We start from the raw sequence: 22564 nt of genomic DNA, 5'->3' as shown, positions 1-22564 counted from the left end.
ATCCTACATTTGTTTCATATTACTGTTCTTGTGGAATTGTGGTTTACACTAAGTTATTGGTCCTCTGAGGAATGTTCTTCATCCCTCCAACCACCAAGAGCCAGCATTGAAAACAGAAGGGGCCCATCCTACAGAAAGTTCTTTTTCAAAGGAACTTCTGGGAAGGGGCCCTGACTCCTGTCAGGAACTGCAGAGCATGACAAGGGTGCAAAAGCAGGAGTGAGAACGACATCAATCACAGAACATCAGATTACTTGCTTAGCTTTTTAGCAGCTTTTTAGGTTTCCAGCTTTTATCCTTATTGTTAACAGGATTTGTGACTGCTTTATCATATTGCTTGTGCCTGGAATAAATGGAGTGGGGAGCCCAGGAGAGCTGGTGCTGGAGCAGACTAAAGCTGCTTATCCATCTTGTCCCCTACAGGGACAGCAGTTGTGCTGAGTAAGAAAGGCTGAGAAACATAGAAAATGCACATAACTTCCAAATATCCTCCTGCAGGTGGGAGACACCCCAAATTGGAGTCTGAGTCCAGATCATTGTGTTCAGCCCTCCCCTATGGAGTTATCTGCTAGGGATTTGCCTAATTGCCCTCTAACCTTTTATCCTTCCTAGCACTCTCTGGCAATAAATTTCATGATCATAATTATGTGCTCTACATCTGGACTTCTCTGTACTGTGAGAAATACTGAATAATAATTGTCTATTGTGAATTGATGTGATGAATCCTGTTTTCTAAAAGGCCTTTTTCATATCCTTTTTTTCCAGGCTGAATGTTCTCTCATACTGGAAAAGCTGTTCTGTCCTCAAAATATTTTTGTCTCCCCTTCTCTATAGTTCTGCTACTTTTGCCTCCCTTCTCTATAATTCTACTTTCCAAGGACAGGTAACTGTGTGGTGTGTGAGTTAAGCTGCTGTGTGTGTTCCTGAGATGCAGTCAGTGCCATAACTATGCTGTCTGATTCTTGGTGTCTTTATATTTACCAAGTCTTTCCTTATTTGCTGTCTTTTGAGGCCTAAGCTGTGTCCTTTTTCACTGATGTGTTGCATCCTAACTTGTAGCTGTTGCTCCCTGTGTATCAGTGCACAGATGGGGCTGGATGCAGCTACACCTGTGACACGGCCAACCAGGATATGGGTGCCCAGGGCTACTGTCAGTACCCTCAGTATGCTGACATTTGACTATTTTTTTTTTAAATTCAGCCATTTTTTCCCTTAGAGCTCATTCATTAATACCATCTGGTCCTTACCACTCTATTACTGCTAATTTTAAAAATTCACTTTCAAACCTCTTGCAATAAACCCTTCACTATGAAACTGAAGATCTAGTAAGGAAACTTCCATAAATTCCTCATTGGTGGATATTGCTTAAAATAACTTTGTGTTCTTCCACAATCTATTTCTCCTTTTTAGGTTGCCACATTTCAACCTGGGTCGTTGGAGGTTTTTATTAGCAGCAGGGATCCTACTAGAGAGATAAAATATTTGGAAGAGACATTTTTCATTCTTTAGCCATGGGAACAGGGATGAGAATTTCCATTGGGAAGCAACAAAACTAGTAAAAGAACACAGAGCAGAGAACTCAGCAGTGGGGAAGGAATGCTTCCTTTCATTTTGGGTCTTGACTGGAGAATTTTATTTGTAGACCATAGGCACTAACATTTCCAATCCCTTAACAATGTGTATGATGCATAGTTGAGAAGCAGGTTTATCTATACTTTAGTGTTATTTTTGCCCCAGCTGCTTGAAAGTGAGCAATAGAATTCCAGGTTCTGGAGGTGCCAAAATGTATTTTTTTTCTTTTTTAAAACTTTCTCTAGGTGAGGAGCAATCGTGCGTCTCCGAGCGGCGACGGGCCTTGTCGAGGCTCCTCTATGGCCCTGCTGGCTACTTCAGTCAGTCCAGTTTGTTTTCCACACCAGATAAGCAGTCAGACAAAACGGATGGCTTTTCAAGGCCCTGCCCTCCCTCTTTCAAGGAGCTGTTTCTGGACTCTGGATTGTCATCTCCACTTGCACAAAGCCCCTTTGCCAGCCAGACTCTTGATCTAGAAACCACCCTTAGTGAAGCCATCCCAGGGATGTTCCCGTCCAGGGAACTGGCTCGAGTGGCACTGCAATTTACTGCTAATCCAAAGCGTTTCCAAGAAAACCTCTTTGGAGGAAGGTTCTTGAAGAACTTGATCCAGTTTAACTTCACAGGGATCCTTGGCACTAATGGGAAGTACAGCATTGGCCAGTTTTTCCCGCAGGAGGATCTGTCAGAGATGGATAATGGCCAAGGCCCTCTGGAGTCAGCTGAGGCATTTTCACTGGAGGTATCAGAGGGGAGTTCCATTTTGAGTAAACCTCTTGTGAGCACCTTTGGCCGCACAGTAACTCTGCAGGACAATCAGAATCGGATGAAATTCCTTTCTTCTGTCCTGGAACTACCAGAGTTCTTTACTTTTCTTCAGCAAGTGATTTCTGTCCCCGAAAGTGTTGCTGAAGATTTAGGTGAAGTAGTGAAACTAGCACTGGGATCTAGAGACTGTGGTGAGGAGCCAAGGGACCTGTTTGTTCCAACATGCACCAAGGAGGGGGGGTATGAGGAGGTTCAGTGCTATGCAGGAGAGTGCTGGTGTTTGGACACTTTGGGTAAGGAGGTTCCAGGCTCAAGACGTCGAGGCAGGCGCCCAAGGTGCCCCACTGAGTGTGAGAAGCAAAGGAGAAACCTGAAAAACCTGAAGCAAAGCCTGCCTGCAGGATCAGATCTCTTTATTCCCTCTTGTACTGAGGATGGAGACTTTCTGCCACTCCAGTGTTATGGAACAAATTGCTTCTGTGTTGATTTGAATGGCAAGACTATTCCAGGAATCAGGGGGAAGGCTGGAAATCCAATGCAATGTAAGTCTTAGGGACTGGGAATTTTAAGATGCTCTCTTTTTTTATTGGAATTTCATTGTTCTTTCTTCGTATCTGATTACATCTGGAAATAAATGGATGATATATGCAAATGTCTCCTAAGAGGAAAGCAAGCCAGCTTTACAGGGTGTGTCAGTCTTGATATCCCAAGTCCTAAAGGTGGTCAGGGTGTAGGGTGGGCACACTCAAAGCAGAGGAGCCTGAGGTCTTGCCTGGTTACTGAATGTGTTGTTGGCATGTCTCTACCTCTGTGTGCAGCTGGGATGTGTAACATTCATGATGCCCAGGAGACCTGGAGATCTGTGGAACTGAATGTTACCCTGCCTAGTGAAAAAGCCCTTTTACTTCCAGACAAAGGCACCTGGCCATGGTCACAGGCTCATCTTTTTATTAGAATTTAAGATTTTCAGTGCCTTGAACTATGAACTTGATGTAGTCTTTTTAGCTCAAGAATATATCCTCAAATTGATAAGATATGACAGGACTCCAGACGTAGGAGGGGGATTTAATGGCTGGTAGGTTTTTCATAAGTCACAAAGTCAGGCCAAAAAGGTGAGCTGCAAATGACTTCTGACATCAGGTGGATAGACTATGAACTGCCTCTACTTGCCCTTTTTAAAAATGGAATATGAAGAAAGAAGGAAGCACAAAGGCAGTGAGTATTTGTCTTTCAAGTTTCTGTGAACTGACAAGAGCACAGAATAGACCAAGAGGAGAGTCTGCTTCTCATTTTATGAGAAGTAGCAGTGTCCAGCAGTTGAGAGTGGTGCATAGTGGGGGAGCTCCTTTAAATAGCAGTTTGCAGAAGTAGTGGGGAGTTAGTTGTCATGATCTGAATTGAGAGGGGATTTATGTCTAACAACCAATCTGTAGTGCAATCCAAAATTAAAAGGTTCAGAATTCTCTGGTGCTCAAAATAAGATGAGCTCCCATGGTTTTCTGGATTTGCTGAGCTGCTTGGTGGCAAAGCAAAATTTGGCTCTGGAGATGGCAGAAAAGGCTTCCAAACCAAACTCACTCCAGTATTTTGAGGGATGTTATTTTTATATTCAGCAGCAATGTTCAGTAGAGTATGGGAATAGAGGACACACAGTATTAAGATTCGGGTTCAGTCCAAGGGGAAATAAAATTATCCCACTATTCAGATGGTTGCTTTTGCAGTGATTGGCTGAATAACAAGTAACAACCTGATTACCAAGTATATCTGAAAATACCTGATCTATGTAAACAGATTCAGGAGGGCATTTAGTGACACCTCGCCCCTCAGTAAGAACTACAAGTACCTAATGTACTCACAAATTAAAAAAAAAACATATCTGCATTCATCTTGGGGGGCTCACATCCCTTTGGAAATCTTACCCTGGTTCAGCATGGGACCTTAATAATGCTGAGCCCTGTTAGTAACAGGCCAGGAATGCTTTTGTTATTATTGGGCTGAGGCACCAATTTTTAGTAGTGGTGTTTATTGTGCTAGAGGATAGGGGTATTGTATATCTTCAGTGCATTCAGAAGATGTGCATGTTTTTCTTTTCCCAGGCCCAAGTGCTTGCCAAGTCACAGCTGGTCAGGAGTTTCTCAGGGCTGTGAAGCTGCTGTTGTCAGATCCAAGAGCTGTGTCCCAGCTGTCCAGCCTTCACCTCCCTCAGTGTGATGCTGAGGGTGGCTGGAGGCAGGTGCAATGCAGTGGCCCCCCTGAGCAAGCCTTCGAGTGGTACCAAAGGTGGATTGCAGAGAACAACGAGGGCAAGCCCCTGCCCGTCCCTGACCTATTGGACATAATAGCTGGGTATAAAGAGGCAGCCTCTGGGGACTTTTCAGTTTTTGTGAAAGCTTTGTATGAGGCTGGGCACCAGAATGTTTTCCCCACGTTCTCCATGTATTCCTCCTTCACGGATCTCCCACCTCAAGTGCTGAAGGGAAACGTGACCAGTGCATCTGAGAACATTTTGCTGGACCCATATATATTCTGGCAGCTTCTGAGTGACCAGCTCAGCTACTACCCAGGACCCTACACTGACTTCAGTGCTCCTTTAGGCCACTTTGAACTTCGTGATTGTTGGTGTGTTGACAGCAAAGGAGGAGAGCTGGAAGGAACAAAGGCAGGAGTGAACCAGGTTCCAGCATGTAAGTAACAATTTATGGCATGTAAGTAGGAGTGTTTTCTGGTCTTTTATGTTATGCCACAGGAGAGGCATAACATTTACAATTGCTGTAAAGTAGCCAACAATAACTTGTCAGAAAGATCATCAGCACTGCCAGTATCATTGGATGTCAGAAGTAGGGTGACTCTTTTCCAGTAAATAAGTGATGGCTGAGCTCTGGGAATAAGGAAAAATAAAGTTCCATATCAAGTTTGAGTAGATTTTATAATTTGGAGTTTGGACATAAAATGCTTTTGCAGAAGATACTTACCCAGGTGGTAAAGGATATTAGAATGTGTGAAGAGTTGTATGGAAAAATCAGCATTCCACTGTAATGTAAATGGCTTTCAAGAATGCCTTAAAATGAAGCAAGAGGGATTTTCTTTACTGTTTTTTATTTTGTGATCAAGAGTAACAGCTACCCTCTAGAAGTCACTAGGAGGAGAGTGAGGCCAGCACTGAAGTTCAGTAAACTCTGTCTAGACACCTCCAAAGGTGCTGGGCCCTCTTGGGATTACTCCAGCAGATGACCTGTATTATAAATGCCATCACTGAAATTGTTCTCATCACACAGTTTTTTTTCCAGCTGTGAAGAAGAGGCAGGACAATGAACTGATGGAGATTCCAGTGGGCAAGTGGGGAATAAAGGGAAAGAAGCAGATTAACAGAGTTATTTTGGAGGAGCAGTTTTCATGGAGCTGGTTTGGTGCATTGAAGTGCCCTTTCTGGGTCAGTAGATGTGTGGAGCAGACAGGCCAAGTGCCACCTGCCACTCCAGACCCAAAGGATGGACCTTCATTTTCCTTTCTGACTCTCACTTCTGATTATCCACATTTTTAATGGCAGCAACTGAAGGGATGTTCTGTAGAAACATATTAACTCAGTTTGTAACCGATAAGGACTCAAAAACATCAAGCCTTTGGCTCAGGACATGGAGAATGTTTGTGTGACTTATGGCGCTCTAAGACTTTTGCTGTTAAACAGCTGAGCACAGACAAGACTCCTCTGCTTGCTTCATTATGCAATTCAACACCAATTTCAGAGGGAAACAGGCAGTGCTAATTAAAGACCAGTTATCTTTCATATGCAAATATTTACTGGATTTGGATGAAAGTCATTAATACACTCTTCATGTATTCATTTTTTATACAGGCCCTGGTATATGTGAAGGTGTGAAGCAAGAAGCCATGAAATTTATGGAGGAGGCAGAGCAGCTCATCCTGGCCTCAAATGGGTCCCAGTTTGCCTTTGGAGAGAGCTTTCTGCTGGCAAAGGGGGTCCAGCTCACGGACAGGGACCTCCTGCGCTCTGCTGGGCCCGACGGGCTGGGGGCAGCGATCTCCCAGAAGCTGCTGTCAGGCAGTGACTCTGCTCTCCAGCTGGCTGCATGGTCAGGTGGGTGGGAGGGAGGGGAGGGCTGAACTGAATGGAGTCACTCCCCGAATCTGTGCAAGAGCACTTGATGTCAAATGCATCTTTGCTGAAAAGCAGGTGGGACTCAGCAGGTGTAATTAGTCAGGGTCATTAAGCTGCCACACCAAGAACTGATTTCAGTTGTCTCATATGCATGACACAATACAAATATAAAATCTGGGCACTTACTGGCCTTTATGTACTTTAAAAATTTATTAATTTGTCTTCTGAAGTACAGGGAACATTCGGATTTTTGCAAATATGTGCATTTTATATATCCTGTATGGGCACTAGAGCTTTCTTTTACTTCTCTTTTATAGTCCTTCACTTCTACTGGCAGAGGCACTTTACTTCAAAGAGTTCTGCTGGGGAAGCAGCACAGCTGGGATTTTTCCCTTACATCCCTCAGTGTGATGGCCTGGGAAACTGGGAGCCAACTCAGTGCTATGAGAGCACAGGTGAGCAATTCCTAACGAGACACTCTGGGCTGTCTGAACAAAAAAAAACCCAAAACAGCCCAAACAAAACAAAAACCTAAGAATTCTAATTAAAAGATAGAAAACCAGTAGTAGTGAGAGTGGAGGAAGGTGATGTGGTCTTCAAGATGCGTGTAAATTGGCTGGACTCGAGTGGTTGCTGACTGGGGCTCAAAAATCGGTCGATATTCAGTAGATATTGCTGCTAGTTGTTTTCCTTGGGGGTTGGTCCAGGGGCTGGTATTGCTTAATGCCTTCTCTCATGACCAGGATGATGAGATGGAGCACACCCTCAGCCAGTTTGTGCATGATGCCAAGTTTCTGGGAGGAGGTGATAGGGCTGCAGTGGGGGAGTGGCACCAGAGCTGCTACATTTCCATTTGTACCACTGCTCTCAGGTGTGGTCTACTTACCCCTGGATAGCTGTGACTTGGATTTACTGGTCCCTTTTTGCAGAGCTGCTGAGGGTGAAAATCTTCCTAGCATGCAATAAAGCACACTGCAGTACCACATCTGAAATAAAGCTGCTTTTCTTCCCTGGCCAGGTCATTGCTGGTGCGTGGATGAGAGAGGTCGTTATGTCATGGATTCCTTGGTCTCCCGCTCGGCAGAACTTCCCAAATGTCAGTTGGGTTTTCTTTCTAAACATTTGTCTTAACCTGTTCTTGCAAATTTTAATATCTATTGGAAATTCTAATATGATATGCATGAAGTAAAGCTTGCTTCTAACCATTCCAAGAAAAGTAAAAATAATGATATTTTTATTTTGCTAATTCATTTAATTTCATTGTATGTGATTTTGGCTTGCATGATTTGAGAGTGGACCCTCTACTGTTGGTGGCCCTGCCTCAGACTGTAGCAGTGCCTAATGCAGATGTGTGAGGTGTGTGAGGAAGCTGGTGATGTAACTCTTTCTCTTGCTTGGGCCTGAAACTTGATTTTATTTTAAAAATGTTTTCCCTCTGACAGGCCGGACTTCATGTCAGCAATCTCGAGCCAATGCCCTCATTTCCAGCTGGAGACAGAGCAGTGCAAAGCTGGACGCCTCTACAGCTGATCTGTTCATCCCCAGCTGCCTTGAGGTGATTTGACATGACTGAGGAGGAACCAGTTTTGCTTACACCATGCACACACACTTTCTGTCCATGCTCCTTAAGCACCCCTTCTGCATTTCCATTAACCTGAAAGAAAAGACAAAACTAACAGCTGGTGTTGCCCTGCAGAAGGCAGAATTTAAATAACTTTGAGATGGAGACTGGGGATTGGGAGCTCTGTGCCTGCCCACGCTTCCCTCCCACAGGCTGGCTCTGCCTGGTGCTCTTGTAGAGCTGTGCTTTAAAGGCACATCTTAATTGACTGACATTTGGGGGCTCTTTCTTCCTGATCTGTGAGAGAATGACAATGTGAGGGGGAGCTGGGTGCAGATATCCCAAAAAAAACGGGTCTGTGATGCGCTGCAACATGTGGCAGTGAGCGAGAGACGGGCAAGGAATAGACATGTCATGTAATGTAGCCATTATCATATAGAATCAAGTAATCATTTAGGTTGGAAAAGACTGCAAAGATCAAGTCCAACTATTACCCCAGTATTGCTGAGTCCATCACTGAATCATATCTTGAAGCACCACATCTACACATCTTTTGAAAACATTTCAAGCTAGGATTTTATCAGAAGTTTATCTCAATGGACTTCTAGTCTACATCCTGCTTAATGGTTGGACTCAGTGATCTTAGAGGTCTTTTCCAACCTAAATGATTCTTGATTCTCTCAGAGACTGGTCTGTCTATTAAATTAGTTAGACTGTATTTTGTGTTTCTTTTCAATATGTTTTAATAATGGACAAGTGTAAATATAATAAAGCATTTTAACCAGTCTTTGGGGTATGGATTTCAGTGTGTCTGTATAAAACACATTGCTCTGCAATGACTGCTCCTTGATTTTTGTAGACAGGAGAATACACTGTGCTGCAGAGATCTGACACAGATATTTGGTGTGTGGATCCTGCGTCAGGAGAAATATTCCAGCGTGGCAGCAAAGACTTGGATGGCAATCCTGAGTGTGAGTAATGCTCTGCCCCCTGCCTGTGATCCCTCATGCTTTGCAGCATATGCACTTTCCTTTTCAGAATGCTGCCTGGGAAACATGGCAGGCTCATAGTTTAATTCCTCAGTGATAAGATGCATACAGAGCACAGTAGCATTGGAAGGGTATCTGAGAATTGTTACCCTTTACTTTCATAACACCACAAATAAAACAGTCTAAACAAACTTACGAATGAACTCCTATGCCTTTTTAAATCTTTGATTTCTTACCACAATTTTAACTATTTAAATTTGCAAATGATCATATAATTACATTTAAAATAACCTTGATAAAAAATTTTTGCAAAAAGCTAAACTTTTCTATCTTGATTTTTTTTGTCTCCTAAGCAGGAGCCACTAAATGATGCATCATCACATTTGTAAAAAAAAATAAATATATAAATGAAAAATAAGTAACAGCATTTTTTCAACTATTTTTCTAAACCAGTACCACTTGCACTTTAATCTTTAACAGAAAATGTGGGGTTTTTTTCTAGTAGAGGTAAATTCCCCATTTCTATAATCAAACAAATTACTTGTTTTCGAGGTCACTTGTCTTTCTACTGACAAAACAGGCTGGAAGCACTGCTGGTCAAGTCTTCAGGTCAATTTGTTGTCTTCTATTGTGTATCTTGCAAAGAATCTCTCTCTTTGAAGGTCCCAGTTTCTGTAACCTGCTGAAGTCCAAAGTGGTTTCACGAGAAGCTGCCAGAGGAGACATCCCCCAGTGTGAAGGGGACAGGGGGAGTTTCTCCCCTGTGCAGTGCAGCCAGGAGCAGGAGAGCTGCTGGTGCGTCTTTGGCAATGGAGAAGAGGTGCCAGGGACACGAGTGAGCGGGGCAAGACCGGAATGTGCAAGTGAGTTCTTGCTTCAAGCATCTTGTGAGCAAATCCAGGCCTGAAATTAACCCAGATCCTAAATTTTTCCACTCCCTAGCTGAATTTAATTTCATTTCTTCAGATCTTGAGAGATTTTTTCTCAAGAAGCATGCTTATCTTTGTGTTACAGCAGATTTCACACCTGCCAGGGGATGCTGTCTGGTTTTCTTTAGGTGCTTTGTGAGGGAAAAAGGAGAATGGAATGGATCCTTGACTTTTTGTAATTCATAAAATTGGTTGAATCAAACCATTTGAGCTATGAAACCCAGCTATAAGGCCAATATGAAAAGCTTGCTGCAAACTTGAACCTGCTCCAGTGTGAGCTGGCTGTGGGATTAAAAACCATTCAGCTGACTAAAATAAAATTTGAAAAATGTATGCTTCTGCCATTCTGACTCTTGGCTTGTGACCAGAATTGTGAAAAAGATGTGCCAAAACATTGCATATTCACAGAGTATTTCCTGAATGACCAGAGCTGTGAAGCACTGGAATTCACTCATGGTTTCCAGTGAGACATCCAAATGGGAGACATTTGGATAAATTTAATTTGCAATGTCCTTTATGCATTTTCCCATCACTGAAGTGAGGCAAAATTAATTAAACTTTCTACAAGGCTATGCTTCGAAATGTAATGATTAGTGGGAAGTAAAGATGTAAAAAGAAAATCTTCAACAGTTGTCTGCAGGGCACTGCTGTTTTCAGGTTTTTTTTTTGGTGTTTTTTTTTTTTTGTTTGTTTTGGGGAAGAGGGTTGAAAAAAAAATTAGGGAAACGACCACATAATTATCTTCAGTTTCCTTTTGTGAGTCTGCTGTATAAAGATCAACACAGGCTTGTGCTCACTGACCAAATAGAAGATGTGACAATTGAGGAGATGGTTTAGTGGTGGAGCTGACAGCGCTGGGCTAGTTGCTGGACTCAATGATCATACAGGTCATTTCCAAACTTAATGATTCTACAATTCTCTTGTAAAATACCTGAATGTATCAACCCAATTGCCTGCAAGGTTTTTATCAACTAGGTAACTGCTCAGCCAACTGGGAAATAATTTTCTTTGCACTCTATTGTATCAATAGAGAGTTCCGAGGATGGGATTTTATGAGAAGCCAGAAGGAGACCCCATGGCTGTTTCTGTCCCATGCTTATGGTGTTGTTTGAAGATGCCAACTGAGCTCTGAGGAGATAAGCTCCAAAGTAGGGTGGTGTAGTAACCTGAATGTAGCCATCCAAGGCAGGTTTTTAGCTCTTCAGAGAAGCAGAGCTGGCCATAAATACAGTGCTGCTGCCATCCTGTACTTTTCCTAGAGAAAATAATAGTGGTTCATGACCTTTCTTTTTTAAAATACTGAGCTGAGAAGGAGAGCTGCTTTGAAAGTATAGTGGAAATCTGGTTTTACTGAAAGCTATTTGTTTTTTTCTGCATAAAGATTGAAATAATGGTTTCCCTGGATTTTGAAAGAGCGATGGAACTTTTCATGATACACAACTTAGTTACTGTGTAAAAAAAAAAGAATCAAAAGTTAGTTTTCTCCTCCGTCTACCCAGCCTTATGCCTCTAGTCCTGGGAATTACTAATAATTGTTCAGGAAAAAGGCGTACTATAGTGCTACTCTGGAGATCTTGCCTCTCAGCAAAATAAGCTGTTGTGGTGGGAAAATATGATAAATTTCTCCTCCTGCATCAGAACAGACAGCTGTAAACAGAAAGTAATGACTAAGAGTGCCTAGTACATGCCAGGAGGTTTTCATTAGTTTAATCATTCCCATCAGAGGTAGAATCCAGCTCCTTCTAGCTGGCATGCACTGGAGAGACGATGCCAAGTACCCCAGCAGTCCTCATGCATCTCCCATCCTCATGCCCACTTCCCATAACTCTGAGTAGAGACAGAGGAGAGAGGTTTCCAGAGAAGGTCCTGGAGATGTTAATTGCCTTGTGAAAATCTTTGGAAACACCTATGAAAGGAGTGTCAGTATTCAGCTGGATTCTGATTCACTCCTACAGGACCAAGAAACAGGACAATGACAAAATGGTACAGGCTTAGTAAATAGTAGATGAAGTGTAATATCTAGGGGGATAAATGAGCAAGTTACTGATGGTGAATTGAAACCTCTGAACCACACCAGGAAACCATTGCTCACTTCTGTTTTGGGGGCTGGGTATTTCCCTGGTTCACACACCAAATCTCAATGGAAAAGGCAGTAAGAGATTGTAGCCCCATTCAGCTGAGACTGGATATGACTTGATGGACAAAGAAATGTGTTAGAGCAATTAAGAAACCACAGACTGATTTTTACATGCTCTGTATAAAGATTATATTATTGTAATTTAACAGCCAGGATGAGTATTACTATCTCTTTTTCAGAGATGCCTTCTGGTCCTGAAACCTTGGGAGATTTATTTGAAGTTTTTTAAGCAAGGATTCCAGGTTTCCACCTTTACTGACAGAGTCTGGCTACAGAGTCAATGAGTGAAGAGAAGGAATGCAGTGGCCCCATTTAGACAGTTATTGCAAAAAAGTTGCTATAAAGGAGACTTGGATAAAAATATGCAATTGGCAATTCAGAGAGGCAGATATGAAAGCTTTTTTTTTTTTTGTTGGCATTGACATGCTCAGAGTTGGAAAACAAAGATGTACTGCACACACTGGATTCCATATTCATCCTGAAGTGTTTTAATACTTTAAAGGAAAGTTTAATATACGTTTTTTAATACTTTAAATGAAATGGCTACTTAGGTATGTAAATAATCTCCATCAGAAGGGGAGAGGGAGGGTGCTCAGATCTGATCTAACATCAATGTTTGCCTCCCTTCAATGATCAGGAAGTTTAGGACTGATCTGAGTACTGAAATTTGGAAAATGACCTATATATACACCAAGCAAGTGAATTGTAGGGTATCATAACATCTTTTTCTTTGTATTTATTTATAAGTGAGGAAGTTGTTTTTTTCTTCTTATGTTTTTTAGCTCTGGAACTAATAAGTGTTTAACTATTACTGTACGTATTTAGTAATTAAGTTGGTATTTGGCTAATATTGAGTGAAGTAGTTGGCTTGTACTGATTAGTAAAAATTAATTATCACTGTAATTAGTCTGCTAGAGTGGGCTAGCAGTGTTTGAATGAATGCACTAATGCTGAGTGAGTTGATAGGGAAAATTGTGCTCCAACTCTAGAGCTGTATACTACTGTTTTTATATATATATATGTGTGTGTGTGTGTGTCTATATATATATATATAATGTATATTCTGTCCTACTGGTCACTACATACATCTTGGTGGTGCTGAAGACACCACAGTCATGAGTTTCTGATCTCAAACCTTTCAAACTTCAGTCTAAGGGGAACTGAGGTTTATTTGGCCCTGCCTGTTTCCTCTAGATATCTTCTATAAAGGTTTGTTCTGCTGTTGGTTAGAAATCTCCTTCTCATTTCCTGCTGAAATTTATTCATGGCTGTTCAAAATGTATCTGTTCCTAGAAACCACGCACGTCCCTTTCTGGGCCTGATGCATTACCCATCACAGTCAATATGTGTCTTTCCATCAGCTTCAGTAAACTGAACCAGGCTGCCCTCAGACCAGGTCAAAGCTGATGAGTGGGAAGGGCACAGGGTGCTGTGCAGGTTCCAATCTGTGGATGTGAGGGGTTTATGGACTTTGTCCTAGAAGTCATCGTAGCCCCTGACGCATTTCCCCTTTCTCCCACGCCTGCAGGTCCGCAGTGTGCTCTGCCATTCGGTGCCTCAGCAGTTGCCAATGGGGCTGTACTTTGTGAAAACATCCCTGGACAAGCTCCAAGCATCCAGCAGTGCCAGCTTGTGTGTCGCCAGGGCTTCCACAGTGCCACCCCCAGCACCTCATCCCAGTGTGACGCGCGGCAGCGGCGCTGGGTCTCGGCTGCCCCTCTGCTCCAGGCCTGCCAGAGTATGTCTGATCTGATCTGATCTGATCTGATCTGATCTGCTATCCTCTGATCTGGTCTCATCTCATCTGCCAGGGCCTGGGAGGGCTCAGAGCAGTGTAAACAGTGCAAAAATCAGCTTTTATCACACAACTACTGTGAATAACAACTATAAGTTCTAGGGGAGTGGCTAAGCTGAGGTGCAGAAGATGTGTTCTGTCTTCTTCCATCTTCACCTCTGGCTCTTGGTTGGCCCCTGTGCCAGAAACTGTCCCTCTTGCCTGTAATAATAGAGCTATAAATAGCTATTCAATCTATATGCAGATTTTTCTTGTTAGTTAAAAGATGCTGGCACCATAAGTGATTCTGATGGAACTACTTAGCCCTGGAAGAACAGATGAGTGCCAGATGTTTGAATTTGGCAGAACTTGACTGTTTATTTGCATAATCAAGTCACTGTTACTTCTGCATCTTTTTTGCAGCAGTCTGTTCTTAAGGATTATTGTTGTATTTTTTGGCCGACTTCTGGTATTTTTCAAAACATTTTGCTTTCAAGAAAAAAATAGCACTTTAAATCTTGGAAGAATTGGATGTCCATTCAGAGCTTATGTAATTGGATATTTATGTTGGCCTTTTCAATTATTTTAAAAAGACATACATTCTCATCAAACTGGCAATTTGTAGCAGTGCAGAACTTTGAGAAATGCAGGTGTTCCTGCCAAATTTGCAGCTACTTTTCACTTCCAGAATAGGTTACACCCATAAATCATCAAAATGGGTTAAACTCTTCTATTCCAAATGCAAAACTTTTAATTTCAGACTGAAACTTTTGTCTGTTTGTGATGGTGTTTGTGAGGTTTCTGTAGCATGTTATGAAATAACTTCCATGTTTGCCTGATGGTAGTGGGATAACTTTGTAGGGACAGAGGGGAGTGTGTGGCAATCTGCTATAAAGTTTACTGTAGGCCAAGAACTTCCCCCAGTAATTTGTGTTTGGAATAGAGCATGGTTTAAGGAGAAAGAAAAAAATCCTGACACATGAGAAGGTGATTGAACAAACTTCACAATAATGTAGAATTCACCAAAACACTTATAAATTTGTTCCAATGGATAATTACCCTCACTCTCAAAAATCATGTTTCCTGTTCTTTCTGTGCACATCTAGAGACTGTGGTTAAATCAGCTCTTTAAATACTCTCTGAGACACTGAGCAGAGAGAGAGCTTTGTGCCTTGCAGGAAGAAGCAGGGGTTTGTGTCCATCTGCCATTCTCCTTGGAAGCTCTCCAGGCTTTCTCATGCTCATTTTTGGGGTGAGGGATGAGGAATTGTGCTCCAGCAGTGACACCTGTATGTGATTCAGGGAGGGCCTGCAGAGGAGCTGAATGAGGGAGAGCTCTGCTACTTGTCTAGCTTGGTGGGATAAGAGCCAGCTCCACTTGGAGGTGAAATGACAGCATGACTGTTGTGCTGAACCTGAGATAACAAACCTTCCATGGGGCCTGGGATCAGTGTTACTCCAGGGGAGACAAAAAAATTTACATTTTTTTCTTGTTAAAAACTGAATAAATAGATTTTGATTTTCTGACTGATGAGCTCACAGATTTGTCATCAATTTGTGTGATTAGCATCACTTGGGTTTGCTATAAAAATCCAGAAAGCACTTGTAGACATCCCTGGCAATGCCATTATTCTGCAAATTTATTCTCTCCTAAATCTTTCTCCCAGTTAGTTTGACAAGCTGGGTTTCCAAAAGCCCATTTACATTAGTATTAATTACTTTCATAATTTAATTCCTTTTTTAATTGAAATGTTTTCATGATTGCCTGTAAGAGAAGTGAAAATCGACAGGTCAATAATTCTTGTCTTTCTGATTCTTTTTGAAGTATTGGCATAATGTCAGCTTTCAAGTAGTTCTCTGGAACTTCCTATTTGCTAAGGCTTAAGAAAAATTATCAGTAATCATCCAGATTGTCCTTATCCTTCTGTGAGCTAGTGCTCCAGTGTAAAATAGCTCTTCATTATTGTCTAAGTGTATCACTTGTTTTTTTCTCTAATGCACAACATTTATATTTTTCAAGCTTGTCTCTTGCTGCTTGTTATTTACTATTGACAGCTCTACTGCTTTCATCTAAAAGTGGGGAGATGTTTTTGATGCAACATGAGAATGTCAGATCAATGTTGTCTTTTCTCAAAGTAACTCTGAAGGTCAGGTTCCTCATTAGTGAGGTTACTAAATGCCCTCTCTGCTTCATTTTTAGAGCTGCAATTATTTCAGACGGTCCAAGCTCAAACACACTTTCAACTACGCCTGCCTCCCGAGAAGACATGTAGTTCTGACTACTCTGGATTACTCCAAGCATTCCAGATATTTATTTTAGATGAACTGAAGGCTCGTGGTTTATGTCACCTCCAGGTAATTTAAATTCCTATTGGTGGATTTTGTTTGTTTGGTTCGTTTTTGTTTTCTTTGGTTGGGTTTTGTGTTGCATTAAAAAAATAATTTAAAAAAAAAGTGAAACACAACATAGACTTTTGCCTGTTTGAGAAATGTGGAAGAATGGAATATACCATTGAAATATGTCAGGATTTGCAGCACTCTCATAGGGGCGAGTGGGAAAATAGGTTTAGTCTCACACCACATCATCAGATCAGTTTAGTTCCAGCCATAAAAGTCATATCACGCCTGCCCAATATTTGTTAAAAAATTGTTTCAATGGAAGAGAATATTTTGACTATTCTTACAGTGAGTATATGGCTTGCTAAAATTATATTTTCTCGCTTCTGTTTTTACAGCCCCTTTTGACAGTGTTACTTCAAGTTTAGTACAGTGCAAATGAATAGGGCAAGGCAGGAATAAGAAAGTTCTCAGGTTGTCTAACTGTGATTTCACTTAATTCTGAATTCAAGGTAAATGCATTTGGAACAACTGGCTCAGTTTCCATGTGTGATGATTCCACTGTCTATGTCGAGTGCCTGAGCGTGGATCGCCTGGGAGTGAACATCACGTGGAGGACTCAGCTGGAAAACATCCCCACAGCTTCTCTCCCTGACTTACATGATATTGGTAATTTTTCTTTCTCTGTTTGTTCTGTGGATTAAACCTGATTTGCTTTTAATCATTTTGCTTCCCTGTCTTTATAACGGTGGTGTTGTGTTTTTGAGCTTTCAGTGTTGATATATTTCCCCTCTTGGGCTGTGACCACACAGTGGAAAGAAGCTATAATTGAATGTTTCTTTCAGATAGGACTGCAGCTGCCCTAACTAGGATTGCAAATTACTTTATCAGGCATGAGCTGAACTATCCCAGATGTTAATTTCCATTGGACAAGTCCTTAGTGGTGGAAAACTGTTTATATTCATTATACTCAGAGAAACACAATTCACACATTGTCAAAAACTGAACTAATTTCTTCTAAGTTATTTTTTTCTTTTTCCCCCCCTTTTCCCTCTTTTTCTTTTAGTTGCATTGCCTTTGACACTAAAGAATGATCCTTCCTTCTGACACCCTAGAGCAACTATACAGAGACCACTGACTGGCAGATGTTTGCTGTGGTTTCCATGAGAGTTAGGGGTTGTGTAAGGAACTTCTTTCATAGCAGTCAGTATTTTCCTTCAATATAAAATATATTAAAAATATATCCCGAGTTCAAATGCTCTCTGTGGGCATATCAAGGATAGTGGCCTGTATCAAGAATAATGTGACCAGCAGGACCAGGGCAGTGATTGACCCCCAGCACTGCTGAGGCCACACCTCAAATCCTGTGTTCATTTTTGGGCCCTTCACTTCAAAAAAGGACGTTGAGGTTCTAGAGCATGATCAGAGAAGGGCAAAGGAGCTGGAGAAGGGTCTGAAGCTCAAGTCTGATGTGGAGCTGTTGGGGGAGCTGGGGCTGTTTACCCTGGAGAAAAGGGGAGATCTTATTGCTCTCTACAGCTGCCTGAAAGGAGGTGGGAGTCATACTCTTCCCCCAGGTCTCAAGTGACAGGACAAGAGGAAATGGGCTCAGGTAGTCCCAGGGGAGGTTCAGATTAGATATTAGAAATTTTTTAATTGAGAGAATGGTCAGGCATTAGAATAAGCTGGCCAGACAAGTGGTGGAGTCACCATCTCTGCCAATGTTCAAGGGGCATCTGGATGTAGGGGTGATTATGGTGCTGCTGGGTTGGTGGTTGGACTAAATTATCTTGAAGGTCTCTCCCAACCTTGGTGTGACCATTCCTCCAGTTTTACTGCTTTGGAAAGCACTAAAAAGAAATAGCTCTGTCTGCATGTATTCTTCCTTCTAACTTTGGGGCTTGGAGATATGTGTCCTACAGCAATTTTGCTTGACCAGAACTGAATTCAAAATCCTTCAGGACACAGATGGCAGCTGCAGTGGTCTTGTAACTCCTGGCTCTACATTTTGATATTGTTTACATTCATCCAGTTGTTCCATATTCTAAGAGAAACACAAAACACAGAATGATAGAGTGGTTTGGCTTGGAAGGGACCTTTAAAAGTCATCTAGTCCAACACCTCTGCCATGGGGAGGGACAACATCAACTCAGTCAGGTTCCTCAGAGTCCCTTCCAGTCTGACCTTGAACATTTCCAGGGGTAGGGTAGTGCCTCTCTGGGCAACTTGGTCAAGTGTTTCACCACCATCACTGTAAAAAAACTTCTTCCTTTTATCTAATATAGATTATATCTAATCTGAATTATATTTTATCTAATGTTCCATTGCCCCTGGGAATATTCAAGCAGTTTGCAGAAAGTGAATCAAAGTATAAGTGCATTTGGTTTTATATTAAACTTTTCTTTTGAAAGTGTTCCTCTTTGAGAGAATTCTCTTTTTGACCCTCTCCACACTAAAAATTCCCTGTAATACAAAAATAGCTTTTTGAGGGAATGATTTTATGGTTTCAGGAGAAACAGAGCAGAACCTGCTCTCTTTGTATGGTCATGGCACCATCCTGTCCCATTAAGTTCCAACTTCCATTACCTGTTAAGGAAGCTTTGGGGCCTTCTGTTTGAGGTGGTTTTGGGTGTATTTAAACAGAGCAAAGACTGTAATTTTATAGATGCTGTACTGATTAATTAGGGCCTGCTGTTTGTTAACATGCTTGTATTTCTGCATCTGCCTCTGTTTTTGACTTCAACCCATCAGTTTCTGTGTGGTTATCCATTCCTGTACTACAGAAATGTCTTTCATGCTCTTTTGTTGTATTTTTTTTCCTTCTTTAGAAAATGCAATTGTTGGGGAAAGTCTAATTGGAGCATTTATAAAGGAGATTAAGGATGGTGCTTTTCTGCTGCTTTTGGATTCCAAGCAGTTCCTAGCAGATTCTGTCATTGATTTTCCCCGGGATGAAGAGTTTGATCTGTCTCCTCGTGTGCAGCTCGGATGTAGAAGTGGGTTTAGAAGAATTTCATCTCCTGGGAAAGCAGGCCCTAATTCACAAGGATGTGGTAGGTCTCATTTTTAGCTTTCCATTCTTAGATGTTGTCAGGAATCAATATAAAGCTGAAATTAGAAAGTCATCAGTGAACTTGTGTTGAAGGTTCATATTTGAAAAGTGTGAGGCACCAATGTGGATGGGAGAGATGGGATTTAGTACTTTGCTTCCTGTTCATTCCTTGTGTTGAACCAATGGTTTGGAAATAGGTATCATAGCACTGACATTGTGTAGAGAGTTTTGTTAACATTTTTGAGATTTTTGTAAACATTTTAGATATGTCTGGTAATAGAAGGTCATTCTGTAATGCACATGACCCTTAATAAGAGGATTTCACAGAGATAATGTAGCCAGAGCTTCAGATCATGATCCATTACCTGGAATAGAAACCTAGAGGCAGAAATGCCAAAAGTCCTGAGATTGTGAATTCCTGGGCCGAATTCCAGCCAGCTAAGATGGAAGCTTTCTTTGATGCTGGCCAACACCCAGACCTAACTGTACTTCTGCCCTCTTTTCTTCTTTCCTTCTGTTTAGTCTGCTTCCCTGGAACAGGCTGCCTTTCTGCCAGCATCCTGCTTAGGGCTGCCAAACCAGCCTTTTTCACAGCTCCCCGTGGCTGTGCCAACCTCTCCTTGGTACCAGGCCATGCTGCCAAGGTGTCTTTGCCTTACCAGCCCCACTCTTGCTTCTGTCAACACCAACCTTCCTTCAGATCCTGGTTGTTCTTGTTGGCCAGTTGTCCTCAATGAGTCCATGTCTCATTTATGCCACTTTGGGATTTATTCACTGTCTCTAGCCTTTTTTAATCTAGGAAACAGAGGAGAGATGTACCACTTGTAGGTATGAGATAACAGAGGTAGGTTTTGGATAAGTTTTCTAATGGAAATGTTTTCAGATATTCATCACTTCATTGCTATGAAGCTCATCAGAATATGTGAGAAAAACTCATCTCCGTGCTTGGTGTGGTGTTTCTGTTTAAGTTCAGAGAGTATCCTAATGCCTGGGTGAGGTAATCAAGTGCTGAACACTTTTGAACTGCTGCAGTTTCCAGCCTGGACCTTTAAGGGTAAATTGTCTGCAGGTTCAGTTCCTCTCCACAGTCTGAAACAATTTAGATATGGGTTATTCAAACACATGCAGAAAAAAATATTAATTCCTGCTGAGTCCAGAGTCCATAGCAACTTGCAGCTACCTAACAAGATATAGTGTTGTATTGCTTAAAGGTATCATTATTTTTTAAGTAGAATTCATCACTTGGAGCAGAAATTAGAAAGAATTGGATCTTTCTGCCAAGTACTGCCTGCCAGGCATAAAGGCCTCTAGGAAGCAGTGAATTAACTTGCCTTGTGAGTTAATTCATAAATATTTGAACCAGCCAGCTGTAGAAAATGTCACTCAGTAAAACAGACATCACAGAAATGTGGAAAGGAGACAATTCTGCTCCAGCCTTTGACAGAGATTTCATACTCTAAGCTGTCATAGTGTTCCTGCTGCTGGACACTGGTTTGTGTTGCAGGACTGCTTATTTTATTCTGAACAGGGAAGTTAGGAATCCAGGTTCTGGTTCTTCTACTAGATATAGATAGATATAGATATAGATATAGATGTAGATATAGATATAGATATAGATATAGATATAGATATAGATATAGATATAGATATAGATATAGATATAGATATAGATATAGATATAGATGTAGATGTAGATATAGATATAGGTATGCTCATTCATCCTGTCTGGATACTAATAATAATGACAATTAGTAAGAAGCATCACATGTAACAGCAGAAAACGAAATTGTGGGAGGGTGGCAGAGATTCTTTATTCTCTTCTCTTTCCTGTTCTGGCTTGTTCTTGAAATAAAAACTGTGTTTTCAGATCCTGGCCCTTTTGATTTGTTTGGTTTTATTTCATTGTCAGTGTCATTGCTTTTCCTTCAGGAAGCTCAGTAGCAGCAGGTTTCTGGTGTTCTCAATAAGCTTAATACATTCATTAATACATGAACATACAACTTACATGGATCTGCCTCTTTTTCTCTTCTATTTTCCTTACAGTCATCTGTTTATTTGCATACATTGTTGTGTTGTTTCATGTTTTCCTGCTTGTCAAATGGGTAACATTTATCATATATTAATTTTTCTGATATGACATTTTTTCTTAGTCTCAGCCTTACACTGAGCTATGTTAAGTCACAGGTATTTATGAATACAATTCCTTAAGAGTTGGAGGTAACAATATTATTTTAGCTAAATTTTACAAGCAGAAAAGACACTTCTTTTGCTAATGTATGAGTTAAAACTAAGAGAGTTAGAAACTGTCCAGGGAGACTTTAGGAGCATAACCCTTCTCCCCTGTTTATTTCAGGTGAAAACCTAAAGGCTGTCTGTAAATAAGCTTTGCCTTATTATTCATTTTTTATGCTAGTTCTTTCTATTTAAAATGCTTGATGATTTACTTTAAACATACTATAACCCAAATGAAAGGGCTAGATTTATAGCTGATTGACTGCTGAAGACTTAATTTCTAATAGTCTGTATCAAGAATCTGATATCCCAAAGTTTTCCAGTATCGCTGGAGGGAAGAAGGAGCAGGGCAAGCATTGGACAATGATCAGCTGGGACAGTTTTTGAAGTTGCTCAGTGTAGTGAGAGCTGAGGCTCTAGTGAAGGGCAGTATTCCTGTGGAATCACTTCAGTGAGCTGCTCCTCAGCCTGGATTTTGCAGCTTGTTCCCCTGGTACACAGAAGCCCAAGTCCAGTTAGAAGTGAGACCAAATTGTTCCAAATTGCATGTGCAGGAGAAAGGGGTTAATTTTTTTTTATTCCTTATATTTTAATTTTTTTTTCCTGTTTTGGGCTTACGCAGTTTGGTCCCACTGGTAACACTTGGCTCTGATATTTTGGTTGAAAGTTTCTTATGGTGTTAAAATGTATAAATGTCAATGCTTGACAGAAGTACAATATTGTGGTTTGTCTCATGTGTAGGGTCAAACTGAACCTACATGTGACTGTATTAGCATGGCCTGTAGCTGAACTGATAGGTCCCTCCAGGAGTTAAAGAGTCTAGAAAATGTGATTCTGCACCAACATTTTTTACTGTTCTTTGTGCCCTTTTGTCAATCCAACATGTGAAATGAAAGGCAATTTTTCCTGCTCAAAATGTGATAGGAGGTACATTTCTTTCACCTTGTGACTAAAACTACAAAAAAAAAAAAAAAAGCAAATGCTTTGAAAAGCTTAATTTGTTTCTTTTTAAACTTTAATTGCTGAATTAGCCTCTTCATTCATTGGGTAACATTTATCATATATTGATAATATCATATATTGATTATTTGACATT

The 22564-nt window shown here is 41.2% G+C and overlaps 1 protein-coding gene across 1 annotated transcript in view; it reads left to right on the top strand.

Annotated features, from left to right (window-relative positions):
• The window catches only part of TG (thyroglobulin), a gene marked incomplete at both ends in the record, with an annotated part of 146768 nt that overhangs the window by 14073 nt on the left and 110131 nt on the right, over positions 1–22564 (top strand). Inside the window, 12 exons of the mRNA XM_084219567.1 lie at positions 1818–2882; positions 4437–5024; positions 6194–6436; positions 6775–6912; positions 7476–7553; positions 7900–8012; positions 8878–8989; positions 9670–9870; positions 13602–13811; positions 16048–16202; positions 16697–16853; positions 19013–19237. Coding sequence (XP_084075693.1) covers positions 1818–2882; positions 4437–5024; positions 6194–6436; positions 6775–6912; positions 7476–7553; positions 7900–8012; positions 8878–8989; positions 9670–9870; positions 13602–13811; positions 16048–16202; positions 16697–16853; positions 19013–19237 — 3285 coding nt within the window. The remainder of the gene's footprint in view (positions 1–1817; positions 2883–4436; positions 5025–6193; positions 6437–6774; positions 6913–7475; positions 7554–7899; positions 8013–8877; positions 8990–9669; positions 9871–13601; positions 13812–16047; positions 16203–16696; positions 16854–19012; positions 19238–22564) is intronic.

The sequence above is a fragment of the Fringilla coelebs genome, assembly GCF_963513975.1.
Source record: "Fringilla coelebs genome assembly, chromosome: 1".
NCBI classification, from domain to species: Eukaryota; Metazoa; Chordata; class Aves; order Passeriformes; family Fringillidae; genus Fringilla; species Fringilla coelebs.
The sequence above is the reverse complement of the archived record's forward strand: the minus strand, read 5'-3'. Positions and strand labels throughout refer to the sequence as shown.